This window comes from Rhopilema esculentum, chromosome 5 (assembly GCF_057945365.1).
Source record: "Rhopilema esculentum isolate cy_ngs chromosome 5, ASM5794536v1, whole genome shotgun sequence".
Classification (NCBI taxonomy): domain Eukaryota; kingdom Metazoa; phylum Cnidaria; class Scyphozoa; order Rhizostomeae; family Rhizostomatidae; genus Rhopilema; species Rhopilema esculentum.
Genome location: NC_142819.1, coordinates 383381 through 403872, shown reverse-complemented (window position 1 = coordinate 403872; position 20492 = coordinate 383381). Strand labels below are relative to the sequence as shown.

Below are 20492 nucleotides of genomic sequence, written 5' to 3'. Positions count from 1 at the left end.
TCGTGAACTCGTGTAATATAGCTCGTAAGTTAGTGTTGTCAAAACTTCCACAACTGGCTCTTCTACTGCAAATGTGACTAACAACAATATTCCTAGTTTCGAAAGAGTTGACTAATCATGAGATCTGATTGGTTTTCGCTAGAACACGGCCGGTGGCACGTGCTTTCTCTTTCGTTCCAAAAGAAGCATGCTAGCGACGTGGAGGGTTTTTTCAGGGTCTTTTTTCAAGCCTAAGCATTTGCTAGAAGTCAGTACAAAAAGCTTAATTTGCAACGGCAAGTTGTGTTTTATATATTTCATTGACGACAATGAAGCGAGGCAACTTTTTTGGAAAGTACAAGGTGCAGCAAAATTGTTTTCAATCTATCAAATAAATTCAAATCTTTATTCTCACAATATTTACTCTCAATATTTCATCTATGAACCTGAAACAAGGACATCAAACTTTTTCTAAAATATCAAGCAAAACCAATCCTTTATCGCCACATTGTGAGATGCATGCGGCTATATACACCCTTTTTTTACGAATTAATTTTATGAGAATATTGTGGCTCAAAATTGGTGAAGTGCATGAAAATTAAATTGATAAAAATTAATAGCCAGGTATAAGGTTCATTGAGAGTTTGGTGACAGTAAGGTTCAAAAGTATGACATTTAAGAATATTAAGGCTCAGCAATTATCAAGCACACATGCATATGCTCTGGATTCGCTTGTTTTATAAATGAATTTTAATTCAAGAGATATGATTATGTTAAAACAGTTTTTAAATAATGGCAATAAGGAGGCTATGTGGCAAGATCGTTTGAGGGAGGTTGAGGTTCAAAGACGGCTTTTATTTTTTAGAGAAAAAGATCGAATGATTGAATACTGTACAGTGTAACAGACTAGCTAGTCTACGTCAAGACAAAGCATCGAGACCAAAAGGAAGCCCTGTGTGCTGGGGCGAAATGTTAGTATTTATTAAATTTAACTTATTTTAAACTTCTATTTTATTACATTAGATTTGCGTTGTCGTGATGCCTTGTTCCTCACTATTTTTCGTATTATTATTCACTGTAAGGTTTACAGGATCCGGGGGACAGCATACCTTGCGTTTCTACCTGCTTACACTAAACCCAAAAGCTCAGCATAAATGCAAAATGGGCTTATGCATTAACTCGTTGATGTCATAATATCAGTTTCTAAGCATTTTTTGCTCAGTTTCTCATACTCTTTCGATTGATGTTACTTGTTGTCAAATTTCACGATTTTAATTTTTTTCTGGCCATTACTATGTTCGTCATCGATCACGTGACATCTGGGAAAAATTGTTTTGAACACCCTTAAAAATTTTAATCTATTAGCCCAAGGAAGTGCCAACAAATGAAAGACATTCGGCTACACTCACCGGCAGTTTGTTGGGAAAAATTTCCTATCTAATAATGCTAACTCGCTTTGTGAGGAAGAGGGAGCTCGTGAATTTTATCTTTATTCCTCTTTCGGATGAATAACTTAAAGTAGAACTGACATGCAAAATAACTTTCACTTATCTATGCAGAATGTGTCGTTGACTCAAATCGTGAAAACAATTTTTTCTCGATTTGTTCCTAAAGTAGGCAGGCAGGTTGCTAAAATAGGCAGCACAAGTGCTGATGTGGAAGCTTTGATATCCTTATCTTGAGAGATATTCGTGTATAGTGATTTTAAATCTAGTGTGACGAAGTCAAAGGGTTGCTAGTATGCATATCGAAAATATGTTGTAAAAAATGAGCGCATGCTATTTGACTTCAGGAAGGAGAGTCACCACACTCACTAAAAACTTTCTCTTGCTCGCAACCCAAAGCTAGGCAAAGTCATCAGTGAGCTTGGGGACATAGTAAGCATGGCTCATAAGTGGGTACGCCCTGCCTTGAGAATTATTTTAGTGTCAAAGGAACTGAGGACCAGTTCTCCACATTTGCATCTTTCCCATGGCAAAATTGTTCTGGAGGGCGAATATGCAGTAACCCCCCCCCCCCCCTCCCAAACAAAAAGTACTAAATGACCCCTCTGCGTGAACAATTTAACAATAATGTTTGCATTTTTTCAAGGGAAGTTTCTCATTGTTAAGGATGGTGTTCTTTTCAACTTGACCAGGGTGAAGAAAAGCTGGAGCTAGTGTGCTCAGCAGCAAATTTGACAATGCCAGAGTAAAACGCCGTGCAAAGGAAAATGAAAGGGCAAGAAAAGGAAAGTTGAACGTGACTTGGGAAGCTGCTTGTTATTAATTGGTGCTATGCTTCCAGGAGAGAAAAGTGAAGAAGTCAAAATGAAAAATGAGAAAGGGGATTTTTCATTCAATACTGGAACACCACAGTATGAAGCTTTGAGCAGCAAAATTCACAGGCTGACCTCAAGTTTTTGCTAGGAAAGGGGTTGCTGACTGATCAGGCAAAACTTTTTGCAGAAGATCAATTGCGAAAGATGATGTTCGCGACACTGGTAAGAAAAGAAAGCTCTACATAAAAGAAAGGGGCGAAAGCAGCTGGCAATCCTTGCTGCTTTTGGGGCACGAAAGCTCAGCAGTCAGATCTGAGCTCTGAATCAATTGACAATCACGTAGATTCATAACTGAATAACCACAACTGGTATAACTTTAATTCTGAACATTCACTAGAAGCATTTTTTCCAATTTTAAAGCTATGACCGTTTATAGTTGTGACCTTCAAGTGTGAACAGGTGGAATGATCCGAAAAACAGAAAAATTACTAATCTGGCTTAATACTTGCATTGTTCATACTTCATGGAAATACTGATATGCGCACTGGTTAACTCTTGAAATTCTAGCACAAAAAGTAGAACGGAGCAATTGTCTTTCCGTGTGAAGAGAAGAAACAATTGAACGGCTCATTTCCCGTTTGTTGAAACATTTTGAACGCCATTGGAACAGTACGCAATCATTCCTGTTCGAGCCAGGTCTTAATCTGCTTCTGCCATCAGTTTTAGCAATTTTTAATTATATTTGTATGTGCTCCCAAAAAGAAAAGTAAATCGCGGCATGCTGACTTTTGTGGCACAATCCGAACTGAAAAAATTTGATTTTCTTCCAATTTATGAACATATAACTGGCCTTCCATATAGTTATGAACGTATAGTTATTATGCCTAGCAATATCGTATTCCTTCCGCACTGCGATTTTTTCAAACAAAATCAAACACCTAACAAAGTCATTTTGCTGAGCTACGGAAAAATCGGTTGTCCGCGATAATTTGCATTTGCGTTTACCAAGTTCACCATCTCTCCCTTTTCCTAGCTTTTGAGAAACATGGCTTGTACCAATCTTGAACTGTTCATAGCGGCGTGTTCATAGTTTGAGCACAACAAAGAGGGTTTGGTTCCCTGCGTTGAACACAAAGTCGCCAAGTGTACGTGCGCATAAATATTATGAAATAATAATCTCGTAAATAATATGAATCAATTTCTCTCTTACAACCTGAATAAGTACAGTTCAGTTCTTTATCAACTTCGACCCAAGCGCGGGCCACATAAGACACACAATGCGGCCCGCGGGCCACATTAGATACACGCGTTGGGCAAGCCTGTTGTAGATGGCCCACCCTCAATATCTTCCGCCTCATCCCAGTCATTAATAATATGTTGTTGCTGCTGTACAAATTAAGAATTGATGTGACTATGGGAAGATGGCCGAATCGGTCAATCTAACAACAAATGATAAAAGGTTAGAAAAACGACCAAACTATGTGGATGATCAGTTTCATTTTAAACTTGCTGCCTCCTTAAATCAGCTGAAGATTGACAAAAGCCTATGTGACGTTACTATCGTATGTGGAAATGAAAGAATTATGGCACACAAAATTGTTTTGGCTGCAGCCAGTGAATATTTCTGCGCAATGTTTGCAGGTGGTTTGTCTGAATCAAATCTGAATGAGGTAGTCTATAACCGAATATTCATCAACGTTATTTTGCTCTTCTTCTGTTGTTAAACCTTTCTTTCTAATTAAACGATGAAAGTTGGCATTTCCCTTTATATCTACGTATTTATATGCCAGTCATTGATGTCAATAACCAAATATCTATAGGCCTAATCTAATCTAATCTAATCTAAATGTTATAGTACAGTCTCCATAATGGGTATTGCGTACTAGCGGTTAGTAGGTTAGTCTTAATAATAGAAAAGCGATAATATTAGAAAGTTAACTGGTCAGCACTGCCGGATTGGTAAGCGTTTATACAATGAAAAACTTTGTTAATTGTCTAAGTTTGGTGCACCAATTCCAATAAAAGACACCCCCCCCCATTATTCAGCCTAGATCCAACCTTTAGTCAGTACAAAAATAACAACAACAATACGAATATGAAAAAGAAAATGAAAAAGTTGGTTCAATACTAGGGCTTTGTCCCTATTTGTTTCAGTGATGACTTGAAGGATTCAATGATTTTGAGTTTCTTGTTCCAATGGGCAAGGCATTCCAACTTTTTGCGACTGTTGGAACAAAGCAGTACTTATAAAAGTTAACTTCCGCTGCTGGTACAAGGACTGGTACTGCCTGAGTTCTTCTTTTGTGTGTTCCTACTTCAGTGTAGATACATTTAGGAATGTCAAAAATGTTATTCTGAATTTTAAACAACATTACTGCTACCAGTTTGGCACATCTCACTGCAAGTGACTCCCATCCCAGTTCATTTATCATTTCAGATGGAATTTCTGACTTTCTGTATTTCCTGCAAATTTTTATAATTTTTTTATGACAGAAAAAGTGACACTCAGCATGCTATTGATTGGCCTTTCTCAATAAAAAGTACCCCTGCGAAAACCCAACCATGGTTCATGGCCCAACCATAGTTTGCAATGGTCATACCATGGTTGAGCCATGATCCTGACAAGTGCTGACCATGGTTAGTGACCATGGTTGAGCAATGAAAGAAGATTTTGCCTGCAATGATTTTAATTGGTTGGTTCTTGGAAAATATGAATCCTCAACTGTCTAAAAAGTTATCCTCAATAGAAATATAAGAAGAATTAACAGTTTTCTGTATTTTTTATCATTTTCCATGTAACCATGTCTGACCATGTCAAGACCATGGTCCATGTCTCAAGACACAACTCAGTCAATAGAGGGGGTTTATGTGCTTGGTTTCTGATACCTTCAAATTGAAAGATTATATTTTCCTTGTCTCACTATTAATTTCCTTCATTTATTCTGAATGGCAAGAGTTTTACATAAACATGGTCTAACCATTGCTAAACCATGGTCCATTTATCAACTGATATTCATAAAATGGCAAAGAACTTCTAAATTAAACAGCTTGATATCCACTAGTTTTGTTTTGTGAACACATTTCCTTGTTTTTAAGCCATAGAAAAATTATTTTCTTTGAATTTGAGATGTTTTATGAAAATTTGGCCTGACCATTGCTGACCCATTGCTGAACCATGGTCCATTTTTTAATTGACATTTCTTAAAATGGCAAAGAATTTTTAAATTAAATAGTTTGATTTCTACTATATTTGTTTTGTGGACATATTTCCTTGTTTTTAAGCCATAGAAAAATTATTTTCTTTGAATTTGAGATGTTTTATGAAAATTTGGCCTGACCATTGCTGACCCATTGCTGAACCATGGTCCATTTATTAATTGACATTTCTTAAAATGGCAAAGAATTTTTAAATTAAATAGTTTGATTTCTACTATATTTGTTTTGTGGACATATTTCCTTGTTTTTAAGCCATAGAAAAATTATTTTCTTTGAATTTGAGATGTTTTATGAAAATTTGGCCTGACCATTGCTGACCCATTGCTGAACCATGGTCAATTTATTAATTGACATTTCTTAAAATGGCAAAGAATTTTTAGATTAAATTCAAAAGCAAGATCAAGCCCCCTGCCCCCTTCAAAGTCAAGAAAATTTATAACAAGAAAGATGGGCTCCACCCCCTATGTCCCTACAAGAAATCTCCACTGTTTAAAATCCTGGTATTTTCTTCCTTCCTACTAAGAAACTTTTGCCTATAAGTAATTTTTTGCATGGTTATATGTTTCATTATTAAGCAGGGACCAGGGAGCTTTGAGACGGTGGGGGTTTTAAAGAAGTGGGGGCTAAAACCTTTTAAAAAGAGGCTTTCCTGGTAGTTTATTACTTAATATTTGACATTTTTAGCAGCTCCCCTGCCCCCCTGCCCCCCCCCCCCCTGCTACGCGGTGCCTGTTAAGTTGGGTATTCCAAGATTAGCTTTGTTTTGTAGACATATTTCCTTGCTTTCAAATAAGAAAACATTTATTTCCTTTGGATTTAAATTTTCCTATGCATGCAATCATGGTTTGACCATCGCTAAACCATGGCTCAACCAACAAGCAACTGCCATTTTTGAGCGCGCTTTTTCAAACACAAGATGGCTGTTTGGATTGCAGTTCGATCATCTATCAGTGTGTTCACCTTTGCGATTCATGTACGCAGCAAAAACAAGATAATTTCTTAAAAGGTTTGTGCAATTGGGAAGTTTGTTGATTATGTTGAAAGCTTCATCGTAAAGAACTGCTAGGTAACATAGTGTATTTAATGTTAGGCCCGGACAGATCTAGAGGACTTGGGACCCTTTTTCTGACCGAAAGTATTGTTGCGAGTGATACAAGATTTCGAAATAAGAACGTTTTTGTGGAGCAATTTGATGATGGATAACGTTTGATCCCGATAAAAAGATATATACGGATAGATCGCGTTTACACGGTGCCGTACAACTTTTGATAAGGAAAGACTTCCCGTTCATTACGAGTACGGATAAACCCGACTTTTCGCAACGAACGGCTTCAGTTTAAACTCTCCTCGCACCAGAATTTATTTAAAGAATTTTGAAAATTTAGAAAATTCGACTTTATGGGCGTTGTCTCTCTAAATTTTTAATGACCACGCCCCTTCTACTATCAGGGTATACACCAATTCAACTTAAACTTTTTTTGATAAAATTCTTTAAATGCTTTTGTACAAAATCTTTTATTCCAGATTCGCATTAAGAGCAAAAATTTTAGTCTACTTGAAAATTTTCATAATGTTTTTGGTCACGACATTGATTTTATTATGACATTAGAAAAATTTCATTAGGAATTTGACCGTGATTGATAGCTAAGGGGGTAAAGTTTCACCTGGAAAGATTATTGTTGTGAAACCCCTTACAAGTTCATACTTCAATTCTCTGTAAAAATTAGAACACAAGCAGAAACAATATGAAAGATTGTATCCGGAAGTGACTTGCGAGCTTTATGCACTTCAATGCACGATTATGATACCCTGGAAGCAGGCCTGGCTTCAGGAAATTTTTTTGGGAGGGTGCAAGTGTTTATCTACCGTATACATTTTGGCATTATTACACTCCGTTAATGCGACTGGTGCATTGTGCTTCGCAGTTTGAGAGATGGGGCCACAAAACTGAGCCTGTGGGGTTAAGAATCAAGTTCAGTGACATAGTAGGACCCGCCATGGTTGGGTCCGAAGCGAAAGAAATTTTTTGAAATTAAGCCTTCTAGGATGGCTAGAAATGCATATGCCAGACTAAAATTGTCTCTGGTTTTGTCAAATATCTTGGGATTAATCTTCTTCTGTGATGTTCCTGAAAATTCTCTTCTGGATCAACGGAAAAACTGAACTCCAGAACTTTTTAATATCTTTGAATGTTTTTAAAAATTACATGAAGTACAATTTTCTACAAACAAGTTTATCTACCTGTCAAGATCCCAATTTTACTGACTAAAATCCTGAATTTTACGGACTAAAACACAAATGCCTATTCTTGTGTTACACCCCCCCCCCCCACACCCCCATGGAACCGGCCCTGCTTGGAAGCCCCATTCTATAGATTGTGAGAGGCTAGTATTTGCATACAGTCTCATGAAAACAAGTTCAAGAACTGCATGTTAAGCCTAAACTTTGCCAAACTTTACGCACACTTTTCATCCTAGATAAGATGCCTTTTTTAAAAATTGATCAGGAACCTTGAAGTGCTCTAATCAGCAACAAATAAAAATATGATATCAAGCAAAGTGAGCTTTCTTGTGAAAAGCAAAGCTTTGCATTAAAATTTACTGTGTCAGAACTTTGATGAGCTCAAAGAGAGATTCTCTTTGAGAATGCTTACAGCAGGAGTTCATGAAGTGCAGAAGCAAGAGGAATCTTAAAGAAGAAAAAAAGCAAAAGTGAACCATGGCTTGATCATGGTTGGTTGATATGTTTGAACCGTGGTTTGATCATGGTCAAGAGACATGGTTGAATCATGGTTTGATCAAGGCCAAGAAACATGGTTGAATCATGGTTCGATCATGGTCAAGTGACATGGTTGAACCATGTTTGAACCATGTTTCAAACCAAGTTTACAAGCATTATGCAATTCCTGTAAAAATTCAAATTTGTATTTTCAAAAATTCAAATGTTTATATGGTTGAACCCTGATTTGACCTAAATTGGTAAAATGATTAGATGACATGGTCTAACCATGGAAAAACATGGTTGAAACACATTTGTTGAGCATGGTTTGGCCATGGTTCAACCATGAACAGGTAACCATGTATTGACTATGGTCTGACCATGGTTTAAACTGAAATCATAAAAAGAACTGAAAATTTCAAAATTGTTTAAAATAATCCTGAACATTTCAGCTTTCAATATTGCTCAAGCAAATTTATGAAAAAGTAAAAATTTTGAAATTTTAGACATGGTTGAGCAATGGTTGAGCAATGGGTCCCATTGGAAATTTGTGGTTCTACCATGGTTAACCATGGTCATTTCGTTGCTCAACCATGGTGGGAAATGGTTGAAAACCATGGTGTAACCATGGTGTCACCATTGTCAACCATGGTTGAGCAATGGTTTTTTCGCAGGGGTAAGCAAGAGCAAAAATGACAAAGAACAGTCCAATGTAAATCAAAATATGCTTTCTAAGCAAGAAAATTAAAGTACAAAGAAAATTTTTTCCTGACATACATGAATTCGTCAGAATGGTTGTAACGAACTGGTTACAAACTGTTAGGAGTGCACTACCAGGAAAAAAGTTATACAACAGCTGCATAGGCCGTTAATAATAGATTGTGTAACAATTTTATTGTTTTCTGATTAAAATATCATTTTAGCAGTATATTCATTAATTTTTTTTTAAAATTATGAATCAATAACTGAAACAAATTTTATCTGAAACTCATATTTTATGGAGTGGCTTCTGGCTCCAATAGTAGCCAAAAGTTGTTTTTAAAATTTATGTGTACAATTAATTGAATTCACTGGTATTCTCCTTCATTCCCCATTAGCTCTTAAGTTAGTTATTATTCAGAACAAAGGGAACCTTTCATTTTCTTTGGCGACAATGATGTTCATTCATGTTAAGGTTGGTTCTTTGTGAAGGCCAAATATGCTGGTAAATTTCAGTAAAATCAATCTAGTGAAGGGAGAATGAGAATGCTTGCCTCATTTCTCTAGCAATATTTCAATTTCATCAAAAATCTGTTTTGTGTTATTTTGACATAGAGTTCTGATGCCATGAGTTGGTGCACTAGTCGAATCTTGATTTTTGAACTTCTCATATTAAAGTTTGAAGAAGAGGCGGAAAAGCTGAGGTTTACCAAAAGTATGAGTGAAAACGATTTGCTGACGCTGTTTCATTATTTTTTACTGCCTAGCATTGTTTGATTAACATGCAATAATTTTTGCAGCTATTTTTAAGTTTGCTTGCAGAATTTGAAAAGTGAGTTCCATTCATTTTAGGACTGTATTTTCCAGGCAGGATAAAATATTGTTTTATTTCTTGTCTTCTGTTTCTGATATAAATACACATGCAATACTTCTTCAGCCCTGCTAAGCATTGAACATCAAGACTTTGAGAAGAAACTTGAAAGTTATTCAATATCCTTTGTAAAAAAGAGATGTTTTTCAGACTGCTTTTTATTTTCCAAACATCGCCATAGTGGTGCACCTCCAGAAATCCACCCAGGCTTGCCTGTAAGGGCAAAAGCATACAGGAAGAAAAAATCTAGAGGGTCTGCCCAACAAAAGTTCCATAGTTCACCAAAATTTTTGCTGGACTGAGAGAAGACTATCCGATTGGGGTTGATTTTAAAAAATTCAAATGTCAAGGGGCTGCAGCCCCCTTTCCCAGCCCAATGACTTGTATCCTCTCTAAAGATCCCCTTTTATATGTAATTATTTTACAAAATTGTTAGCTTTTCTATGCTGTTAATCAAATGGCTGAGATTAAACAAATTCTTACACCATTAGTCTTTGTAGCAGTGCTGTAATAAACCAAATATTGAGACGTAAAATGACTTCAAAATATATTTATCTTCATCATAATCGCACATACAAAAAACTGACTTACAACACGTGCTAACTGGAATAGAGGCTAGATATGATTTATGCACATATTTTAATACTATTGTTCACAGGGGATAACACTATCCCCCTCCCCATCTCTCTTCCTATGTTAGTGAATGTGAACGAGTTCTGTTTGGTAGTATGTTTGCAATGTCTACTCTGCACCAATTTCTGTTGATCATGTTGTTATTATCTTCTGGTTGTTCTCTGTGGTTTATGTCCCCTGTATTCCCTCCTCCTCTTGCACCCTCGACGTGTACTCTATCATCAATGAGATTTGTTGTCTTGGTATTGGTTAGGTCAGCAAAAATGTCACAGACTTTTTTCTTAGGAGGTCCCTTTGCAGGTAGGGGGTCAGTTGCTTTTTTGAGTAAGTGGATTGATCTTGGAGGTATATACTTCAGTTGATTGACATGAATAGTAGGACTGGCTTTGCCACTGGCGTCAACAAGCTTACAATTCAGATCTCCTATCAAGTGGGTGATTGTCCAAGGCCCCGACCACTTTGGTTGAAAACAACGTGAAATACCCCTTTTCTGAGGTGGGTTCCATAACATGACAGTATCATTGATCTTATAATGATGTTGGGTAGTTTTCTTATCGTACTGTTGTTTCATTCTTTCTCTGCTCTGGTTGAGGATACTGCGAACATTGGTAAAGGAGTTTTTAAGGCGCGTACCGATGTCATTGGCAAAAGCTTGAGCCTGTTTCACATGGTGTGGAGCAGACTGTTGAATCTGTTGCTGTGGTGATTTATTAAACAGCAACGCAGTTGGTAAAGAAAGTTTAGCACCAAGAATAAGTTCAGCAGGTGTAACTTTAGTGCTATTATTAACACTTGAACGAATGGCGTAGACAGCTGATTGCAAGAACGTGTCCCAGTTACGGCCATGTTGATCGATTTGTTTCTGCACACAGGACTTAACTAGTTTTACCATTGCCTCGGAAAGGCCATCACCTTGTGGGTGGAGACGCGAAGACTTGGATTTACCTATACCCAAGATTTTGGCCACTTCCCGCATAACATTGCCATGAACATTTGAGGCACCATCACTGTGCAAACGTTGCATAATCCCATACCGACAGATCCATTGGTCGTGAATCGCTCTAGCAATAGTAGGTGCCGATATCTCTTTGAGGGGAACAACTTCAGGCCATTTTGTAAAATGGTCGACCAGGATAAGAGCATACTTGAAACCATCTTGAGACGCAGGCAGAAAAGGTCCGGCTAGGTCGTAGCAAACAAGTTCGAATCGTTCAGTAGACTGTATTGGCTGTAACTGATCTTTGTGGTATCCTTGAGGGGGTGGATTAAAAGAAGCACAAATCTTGCAACTTTTCACCCAGTTGATCACATCCTGTTTGGCATTGGGCCAGAAATAGTGTTCACAAAGGCGAGACCAAGTTCTGTCAACAGCAAAATGACCAGAGGATGGGTGGTCATGGCAAAGTTTCAGGACGGTTCCACGTAAATCGTCAGGTACTACAGTGCAGTTGTGCCAATGCAAAATGCCATCCTCAGATACAGAAAGTTTATTGCGATATGGTTTTAAGGAACCTAGACGGCAGACATCAAAGTTTCGTTTATCAGAAGACATGTACTCGATTGTTGCTTGGATGTGTTGATCTTTTGTTTGGAAATCTCTGATTGCAGCCACTGTAATATTAGGTTGTAATTCTTCCAGTGAGTTGACACTGTGCATGCGACTGAGACAGTCGCTTATGGCGTTGTTCTTGGATGAAATGTGTTCTATTTTATAATTGAACTCTGAAAGTTGCAAGGCCCAATTCAGCAATTTTCTACTCTTAGGGTTGCGTTTGGATTGCAGGAATGAAGTTACGCGATTATCAGTACGCAAGAGAAAGGGTTTACCAAGAAGGTAGTGACGAAATTTTTCGGTAGCAAAAATTATAGCATGCGCCTCTTTCTCTACAATGTTCCACCTTGATTCAGTTTCATTGAACTTTCTGCTGGCGTAGGCGACGATGTATGTTTTGCCATCACTTGTGTTAGTGGCTTTAAGACATGCACCTTCACCTCTGTCTGATGCATCAACTTCTAGGATGAAAGAGTCGGTACTTGTAGGAGCTCGTAAAACTGGTGCGGAAGAGAGAAGCTGCTTTAGTGCTTCAAAGGCTGCTTGAGCTTCAGGTGTCCAGACAAACGTTGAAGTCGGTTTTGCAAGTTCGTGTAGAGGAGCAGCAACAACAGAGAAGTGGGGAACAAATCGATCACAAAATTGTGCCATGCCTAAAAATTCCTTCAAGGATTTGGCATTGGATGGCACTGGAAAATCGGTGATGGACTGAATGCGAGCTGGGTCAAGGCGAATGTGTCCCTTGTCAATGAAATGGCCTAAATACGGCAAACTTGTCTGGAAAAATTTGCATTTCAAGGCGTTTAAAGTGAGACCAGACTGTCGAATTCTTGCTAAAACTCTGCGAACATTGGAGAGATGATCTGTGAAATCTAATCCTTTAATAACCACATCATCGTAGAAGGGTGGTAGAATACAGTCGCTTAAATCAGAAAATGTTTGTTCCATGGTTCGTTGGAACAAAGAAGAGGCCGGTTTGATACCTTGAGGCATAACGTTCCAGGTCCATTGACCAAAACCGTAACCAGGAGAAAAGGCAATGATCGGTTTGATTCTATCAGCACAAGGAATTTGGTGGTAGCCACTGTTGAAGTCGATTGAGCTGACATATTGAGAGCCGCGAACAGAGTCAAGACATTGTTGAAGGGATGGAGAAGGCCAACCTGAATCTTTGATGGCAGGGTTGAGAAAACGATAGTCAACTACAAGTCGAAAACGATCGGTAACATCACAGCTATTTGAAACATTCTTCTTGGCAACAAGGACTGTAGCAGCACGATAAGGTGAATCAATATGTTCAATTAGGCCATGAGCTTTATAGTGCTGTAAAAGTTCCTTGACAATGGATTGTTGATGAAGTGGCACTCTGCGTAAAGGCATTGAAATGGGTGTCGAATGAGCCAAATCAAAGTCAAATTCTGTCACGTTGGTTTTGCCAATTTTGGTGTTTGATAAAGAGAAGACATCAGAAAATTCCATCAGTAAATTCTTGGCTTGTTGAAACTGCGAGGGAGACAAGTGGGTCAACTGTGAAGTGAGAATCGTAATAGGATCGGAGGTTTGAGTAGAATTATCTGTGTCCTGAGTAGAGAGAAGATTAATTGTGTCTTTAGGAAGAACAGAGAATTCTTCAAAGTCATACGTCCCTAGAGCAACCTTGGTGCCCTTTTTGATGGTCTTTGCGACGGCAGAAGTATTAACAAGGACGGTGGGAACACATGAGTGTTGATGAGAAACCTTGTGTAAGTACGGAACAACCTTTACATGCAGACGTTCTTCAAAGGGTGCATGTCCATCAATCAGTGCAGTCGGTTCTGAAACTGGGCGGAATGCATGAAGGGAGGCCCCATTAGCAACTGTCTTAATAGTCAATGATTGTCCGGGTAGTATTGTGTACTTGTTCGGTGTTATGAAAGCAATGTTATCTTGAAGAGAAGGCTGAGAAGATACCAATACCATGGTTTGATCTAGATGAAGGAGTTTCTTGGAGTTGTCAATGCCCCATTTGGTAAATTTATTTAGAAAACTCAAACCGAGAATGCAAGAATAAGGCAATGCATCAATAATCATAAATTCAACAATGTGAGATACAGCAGGATGCCCTACTACAAGAGGGGCTTTAATTACACCAAAGGGTTTCATTATTTGTCCATTTGCATCAAGCAAACCTGGGCCAGTATAACCCTGTAATGGTAGGTTTTGCAAGTAAGGACTGCCAGTGAAACATCTTTTGGCAAGACAGCATACGGTGGCACCAGAATCAAGCATCATTGGAATTTGCTGTCCATGTAATGTTCCTGTTAGCCAAAGCAAATTAGGTTCTCTCTGTAGAAAAGATTGTGATTCTTCTTTTTGGGGGGTCAATGAAGCATTGTCGGCTTTCCCAGTATGACCCTTTACTGGGGGCCCCAAAAGTTTCCCGACTGTTGAGGAAGATTAGCTTGCTGCTTGTAAGCTAGGCAATCACGTTGGATATGATTTAAGCCGTGGCAAAAATAGCACTGAATAGGTTGCCGTCCGTCTGGCCTTGCGTTTCGAGGCTGAAAATCCCTGCCAAAATTGCGTTGAAAACCATTGCGTGATTGCCTACGGTTGCTCTGCGGGGCAGAAAAAACAGGGGCACCATGCTGATGTTGAAGTTGCTGTGAGGGCCTAAACGGAAGTTGACGGTTGAGTGCATTGATTTGGTCTTGTTGTTCATCAAGCTTCCGCATTGTGAGTTGACTTTGTTGCTCAAATTTGGTGGACAAGGCAAGAATGGCGTCCAGTGTTGTATCAGATGGATTTGCAGCAGTTAAAACAGCATCAGAAGGCCCAGTGACAATAGCACCGTTGATTGTCGCAGATGGTAAGGAAAGATGAACTGATGCATCGCGGCAAGCCTTGAGCAAATCTTGATGGGTAATTTTGTCATCATACGGGTTGGTGCAAAAGATGAATATATTTCTGCGAAGTGTATCAGAAATCCCTTGTAAAAACTTGCGTTTCACCGCATGGTTTATAATGTCAGTTTTGGCTTTTGGATTGGCGGCTCTGAATAACTGTAAAAGGTGGGTCATGAATTCTTCTTCACTTTCATCGATCTTTTGAATACAGCGTTCGAATGCAGTCATGTGAGCTTCGCGATCGGTTTCTGAATCGAAAACTACGGCGAGTTGTTCCTTAAGCTCGCTGTATTTCTGGGGACTGCCTTTCTCATCTTCAAATTGATCCAAGATGGCTTTAGCACGGCCATCAACACAAAGCATTAGAATTTGGCCAACCACGAGGTCGTCAGATTTCTCGGCAATAACACAACATCTGTCGAAGTTACGAAGCCATTGGTGCAAATTTATGTCCCCGTCGCCGGTGAACTTCTCAAGTTTTGAAAAAATTATGTTAAAGGATGACATTGTAAAATGATGTGGGTCAAAATACTCCTGTCACCAGTGTAATAAACCAAATATTGAGACGTAAAATGACTTCAAAATATATTTATCTTCATCATAATCGCACATACAAAAAACTGACTTACAACACGTGCTAACTGGAATAGAGGCTAGATATGATTTATGCACATATTTTAATACTATTGTTCACAGGGGATAACAGTGCTGACGCACTTGATTTTGGCCCATGTACCAGTATGGCAATGATTTCTTCCACACAGTGCTCTACTTGTTAATGTTTGCTGTACAGAAAGAAAATTGAATAAGTTTTAGAATAATTCAAAATATCATTTAGAGGACACATGAAGGTGTCTTTTGATACTGTGTAGATCTTTTATAATCTTTTGTTCAGACAAGACAACAAGTATTTGCTAACAATGCACCAACTCATAGTGACAGGACTCTTCTGCATAAATTCGCTTATTGCAACTTGTCAAATTACCATTTCATTTCCACCACAAAATCATCCAAGATGAACTTGACTTTAATTATCAAGTTGCAGTTTAGTTATTTGGACTTCACTTGCTGTTTCTCTATCTAAACACCTTTGCGACAACATTTTATTACAGCTAGTCCCTCTTCACCCCAGAATTATTGTTTACCACCAATCTTTTGTTTATTATTTAATCACTTTTTGGATGCCATTATGATTTTGTTTTTATTACTTCCGTGGATAGTTATATTAAAGCAGAGTAGCTAGTGACAACAATTGGTGTTTTTGGCTTTATTGTTATTCCTTTTTTTAAAACAGCCTTCTCTGTGTGGTAACTCGTCTGTTTTGTCTGAAGAGTAGATTTACTAAACTAAGTAAAGAACTTTCGGATAGAATATTATGTTAATGTTAAATATCTAGAGATTGATAACTGTTTTTTTGTGATAAATGATGAAGTCACCTTTCATCATTGAAATTCTTTTGTTATATTTTGCATCAAACATAGATCCCCATTCTATTGTCATTGAGATCTACTCTCATTGAGATCTACAAGCAGATCTGGTTGCTATTGGTGCTTTTAATTGCTTTCCTTATTTGGATGTTAGGCTTAAATAAAGTAATCACTACAACTTGAACAAAAGATAAAATACATTACATTTCTGTGTATAGATCGATAGGTTAACTTATTGGGACGGCGTCTCCGTAAAAACGAAGGAGCATGAAGTATATAGATGAAACCATGTTGAGTGGTATTTTTTATACTAGTGTGAAGGTTTCATGGAGTGTTATCAGAGTTGAAAGAATGTTGATGCGTGTAGTAACTATTTTATACCTCTCTAATCAACAATTGTCGTAGTATATTACTAGTTTCAGATAGTTTGTGTTTCTTTTCGTTTTCAAACATCAAGTCTCACTTAAATTCGTTTTTCTTCTCGGTCCGTTCTGCATCTGAATGACGAGGCCTTACTGCATAAATATATGAATGCCTAGGTAGCATAATGATAAAAACACAGCATTTAAATTCACATTACCATTAAGTAAACTTTATAACTTGTATATGGTATGACATGTGGTTTTAAAACGACAGTTGGCCAAAGAAAAGTTCCTGAACTCTAGATTACAGTTTGATGAAACTGGTAAAATGCTCGACTTTACTTTCTCCACTTTCAGCTCGAACTAAAGACAGAAGCCTTATTTGGAATAAAATTTTTCTAAATCTTCCATGTAATATTTTGTAGATTGAGCTGAAAGATGTTGCTGCCGACGCTGTTAAGGACCTCATTGACTATGCATATACAGGGGCTATCCACATTGATGACAACAATGTCCAGTCATTGGTTGGAGCATCCGATCTCTTGCAGTTCAAAGCGGCAAAAGAGTATTGTGGAGACTTTATTGCTTCGCAGATCGATGCATCAAACTGCTTGGAAATTTATCAGTTCTCCGATCAATACTCCTACAGCGATTTAGCTTGTAAAGCGCTCGCTTTCTTCAAATATAACTTCAGTGATATGCTTGATTCAGAACAATTCCTGAGTTTGAGTTTTTCATTATTAAAAAAGCTTTTACAAAGCGATGACATACTTGTAAAGAGTGAAAACGATATTTTGTCAGCTTGCTTTGAATGGGTGCAGCACGATGCAGTTAAACGTAGTACCTATTTGACCGAGCTACTACAGTCTGTCAAATTCTCGTTCATGGGACCTAGACAACTTCTTGATACCTTGGATAGGTATGCAATCAAAGATTCATCTTTGCAGGTCAGAAAAATCCAACTCTTTCCAACAAACGCAAAGTACACTCGATATCAAAAAATGGTTGGGTTAATGAGGAGCTCATATCAACAATGGCTGCACGTATTCGGAGGGGAAAGGTCGTTTCTCAATGAAATTAATGATGTTGAATGCTTCTCTTACCATAAAGAAATGTGGGAACTCTGTAAGCCTTTGAAAGCTCCCAGATCTTCTTTTGCTGCCGTTGTTATCGGAAAAAAGTTGTATATTGTAGGGGGGATCAGGACTAGCGTTAAGCTACGAAGTGCCAAATGTTACGATTCTGAAACTGGCAAATGGACCACCCTGCCACCACCGTTGAAATGCAGAGGTGACGTCAAGGCTGCAGCGATTGATGAAATGCTTTATGTTGCTGGAGGTTCGGGCGACAGAGAGTCTGCCTGTAGGTTCGTATTTACCCTGAGCATTTTCACAAAATTTTGCTTGCCTGATTTTTTTTACTTCGAAAGTCAAGCAGTTACCTGATCCACTTCATGTTTTCAGATCAATTTGGAATCTGATAGATTAATTCTCATTTGAATCGAATGTCAAAAAAATTGAAAGAAATCACAACACTAGGCAAAATCTTTGAAAAAGTTTGGCCAAGTGTGATTCAGCAGAGAACAATGCATTCATTAAATTACTGTTTTACTCAGTTGTGAAGAAGATGGAAAGCTAATGATAAACCTTAGATGACCATTCACCATTTTTTGACGTGTGTGAGAGCCATTTTTCGAGCCTCAACGACCTTTCTGTTTTTGTATACCATTAATTGAACTTGTTGAATTTATGAAGCGGTTTAGTGAGCTTACCAGGTAGGCCCTCGACATGCCTCTCTTACCATATCGATCGTATTGCATCTATTACCCCTAGTGCAAATCTATCTTTTTAAACATTTCCTCTTTAACTGCATAAGAAAATTCTTTTGAAACCCAGCTACCGGAAAATGGGGAGGATTGGGGATCTAGAGGAACAAACAAATTTTTGCATCTGGAAGTGTTTCCATCGGTAAACTGCACATAAAACTTCGGTTATTGAGTTCATGACGACAAGAGACCGCAAGTAAACCCCGTTACAACAACGCTTCTTCACACAATGGAATTTCGAATCGAGAAAAGTTGATAGAATAATCATAGAATTCTTTTGAAGAAAAGGTAGAGAAAAGTTTTACCAATGTGGGCGAAGTGATTTTTTATTGTCTGTCACCTTGCGTCTGGAAGTGTTTACACATAACGCATAATACTTCGGTTAAAGAATTCATGAATAGGGAATAATTGATACTGTGCTATATCTGCTCTGTTAGGACAAATACAATCGTAACAGTCCCATGGTTTGGATCATCGATATTTTTCCAATGATATTTTATTTTGAGAAACATCTCAAGTAGTTTTAGCACTGTTATATAATTTTATGTAATAATTTTGATGATTATCTTAACGCTAGTTCTATTAATAATCATGCTGTCAGTCTAAGCTTTTTTATTTTGTTTTCGCACACCAGAATTATTAGGCATCAAAGCTACACTAAGTTTTGTACCATTAACAAGTATTTGAAAATGGAAAATTGAGGGAATGTGTTTCTTGAAACGATATTCAAATGACATTCCTCTGTTTCTTAACAAATTATCAGCTGAATTTCTGTAATTTTTTCTGATTTTCTTTCCTTTGAAGAAACCTTGAAAGGTATGACCCTGCTGCAAAAGCCTGGACTAGACTACAAAAGATGAAATCCTGCAGAAGAAGGTTCAATTTGATTGCTTTAAATGGACTGCTTTACGCACTTGGCGGATTTGATGATAAACAAGGGGATTTGAATAGTATTGAGCATTACGATCCCAGCGCAAATTCATGGACGCAAGATGCACCCATGATAACAGCGCGTAGTGACTTTGGAGCTGTGGCATTGTCAGGAAACATATATGCAGTGGGTGGGGTGAACGGGACACGGGGATCCATGGAATCAGTCGAGAAATACGATCCAGTCAAAGGAGGTTGGGAGCAGTGTGCCAGTATGCGAAACTGTCGTGGCGGTTTGTCAGTCGCGGTCTACTTTGGCCGGATTGTTGCCTTCAGTGGAATAAATATCTATATGTCTTCAATAGAAACTGCAGAATATTATGACGAGGTTGAAAACAAATGGTACCCATTCCCGTCATTGCGGATCGCACGGTCTGGCAGTGCTGCCGTGTGTCTGCCATTCAAAATGCCCCAACTGCCTTGCCAAGTCGCAAGCGACTGAACCGAATTGATGTTCTTCTGAGTGATGGTTTATTATCATTTTTTCCAAATGGAGGTTTGCGAAGGTAGAGTGTTGAAGAAAGTCGTCCTCGAATTTATGATAAGATTGACACGATTAGCAAAATTTTGGCAATGATGAATATTTTATAATTAAGCAATCGAATTTTATTTGAACTGGAAATTCTTTCTTGATTTTAACGCGTAAATGTCTCTTATAACGATCAATGTAAGTAAATTGTACCAGGAAATTTTTTTTTTAAATAAATAAAGACGTTTCGTGCATAGCCCGTTATCAAGTAAAATTGAAAAGCGATGATAGAACTAAAAAACGTTGTTGCCGTTAACGTAGACCGCGACTGACAAAGTAGCCCTTTTACGTTTTTTCCTGGTACAATTTACTTACATTGAACGTTATTATAGCATCATATTGTACCGCACGCAATCTAATATATAAATGTCTTTTAGCCTGCATAAAATGTGCATAATATCTATTTAAAATATATTTCAAGAAGTGAAATATATTTTATTGGTACATGAAAAAAGCTGACACGTTAGTAATCAGCGTTAAAAGTAATGTGTATATTTATTTATGTATAGTAATTTTCTTCGTTGGAAGAATTATCAAAAGCAACAGCGTGACATTTGTATTCTTCTCAAGTGAGCTATGATTGGTCGGTTAAATTGATTTTGTGCT

The 20492-nt window shown here is 37.9% G+C and overlaps 1 protein-coding gene across 1 annotated transcript; it reads left to right on the top strand.

The window, feature by feature from the left end:
• Nucleotides 1-3639: 3639 nt before the first annotated feature.
• Nucleotides 3640-20437, top strand: LOC135689545 (kelch-like protein 12). Its single transcript, XM_065206795.2, has 3 exons — nucleotides 3640-3909; nucleotides 17028-17968; nucleotides 19232-20437. The coding sequence occupies exons 1-3, from the start codon at nucleotides 3661-3663 to the stop codon at nucleotides 19797-19799; spliced, it is 1758 nt and encodes a 585-aa protein (XP_065062867.2). The 5' UTR covers nucleotides 3640-3660; the 3' UTR covers nucleotides 19800-20437.
• Nucleotides 20438-20492: the final 55 nt, after the last annotated feature.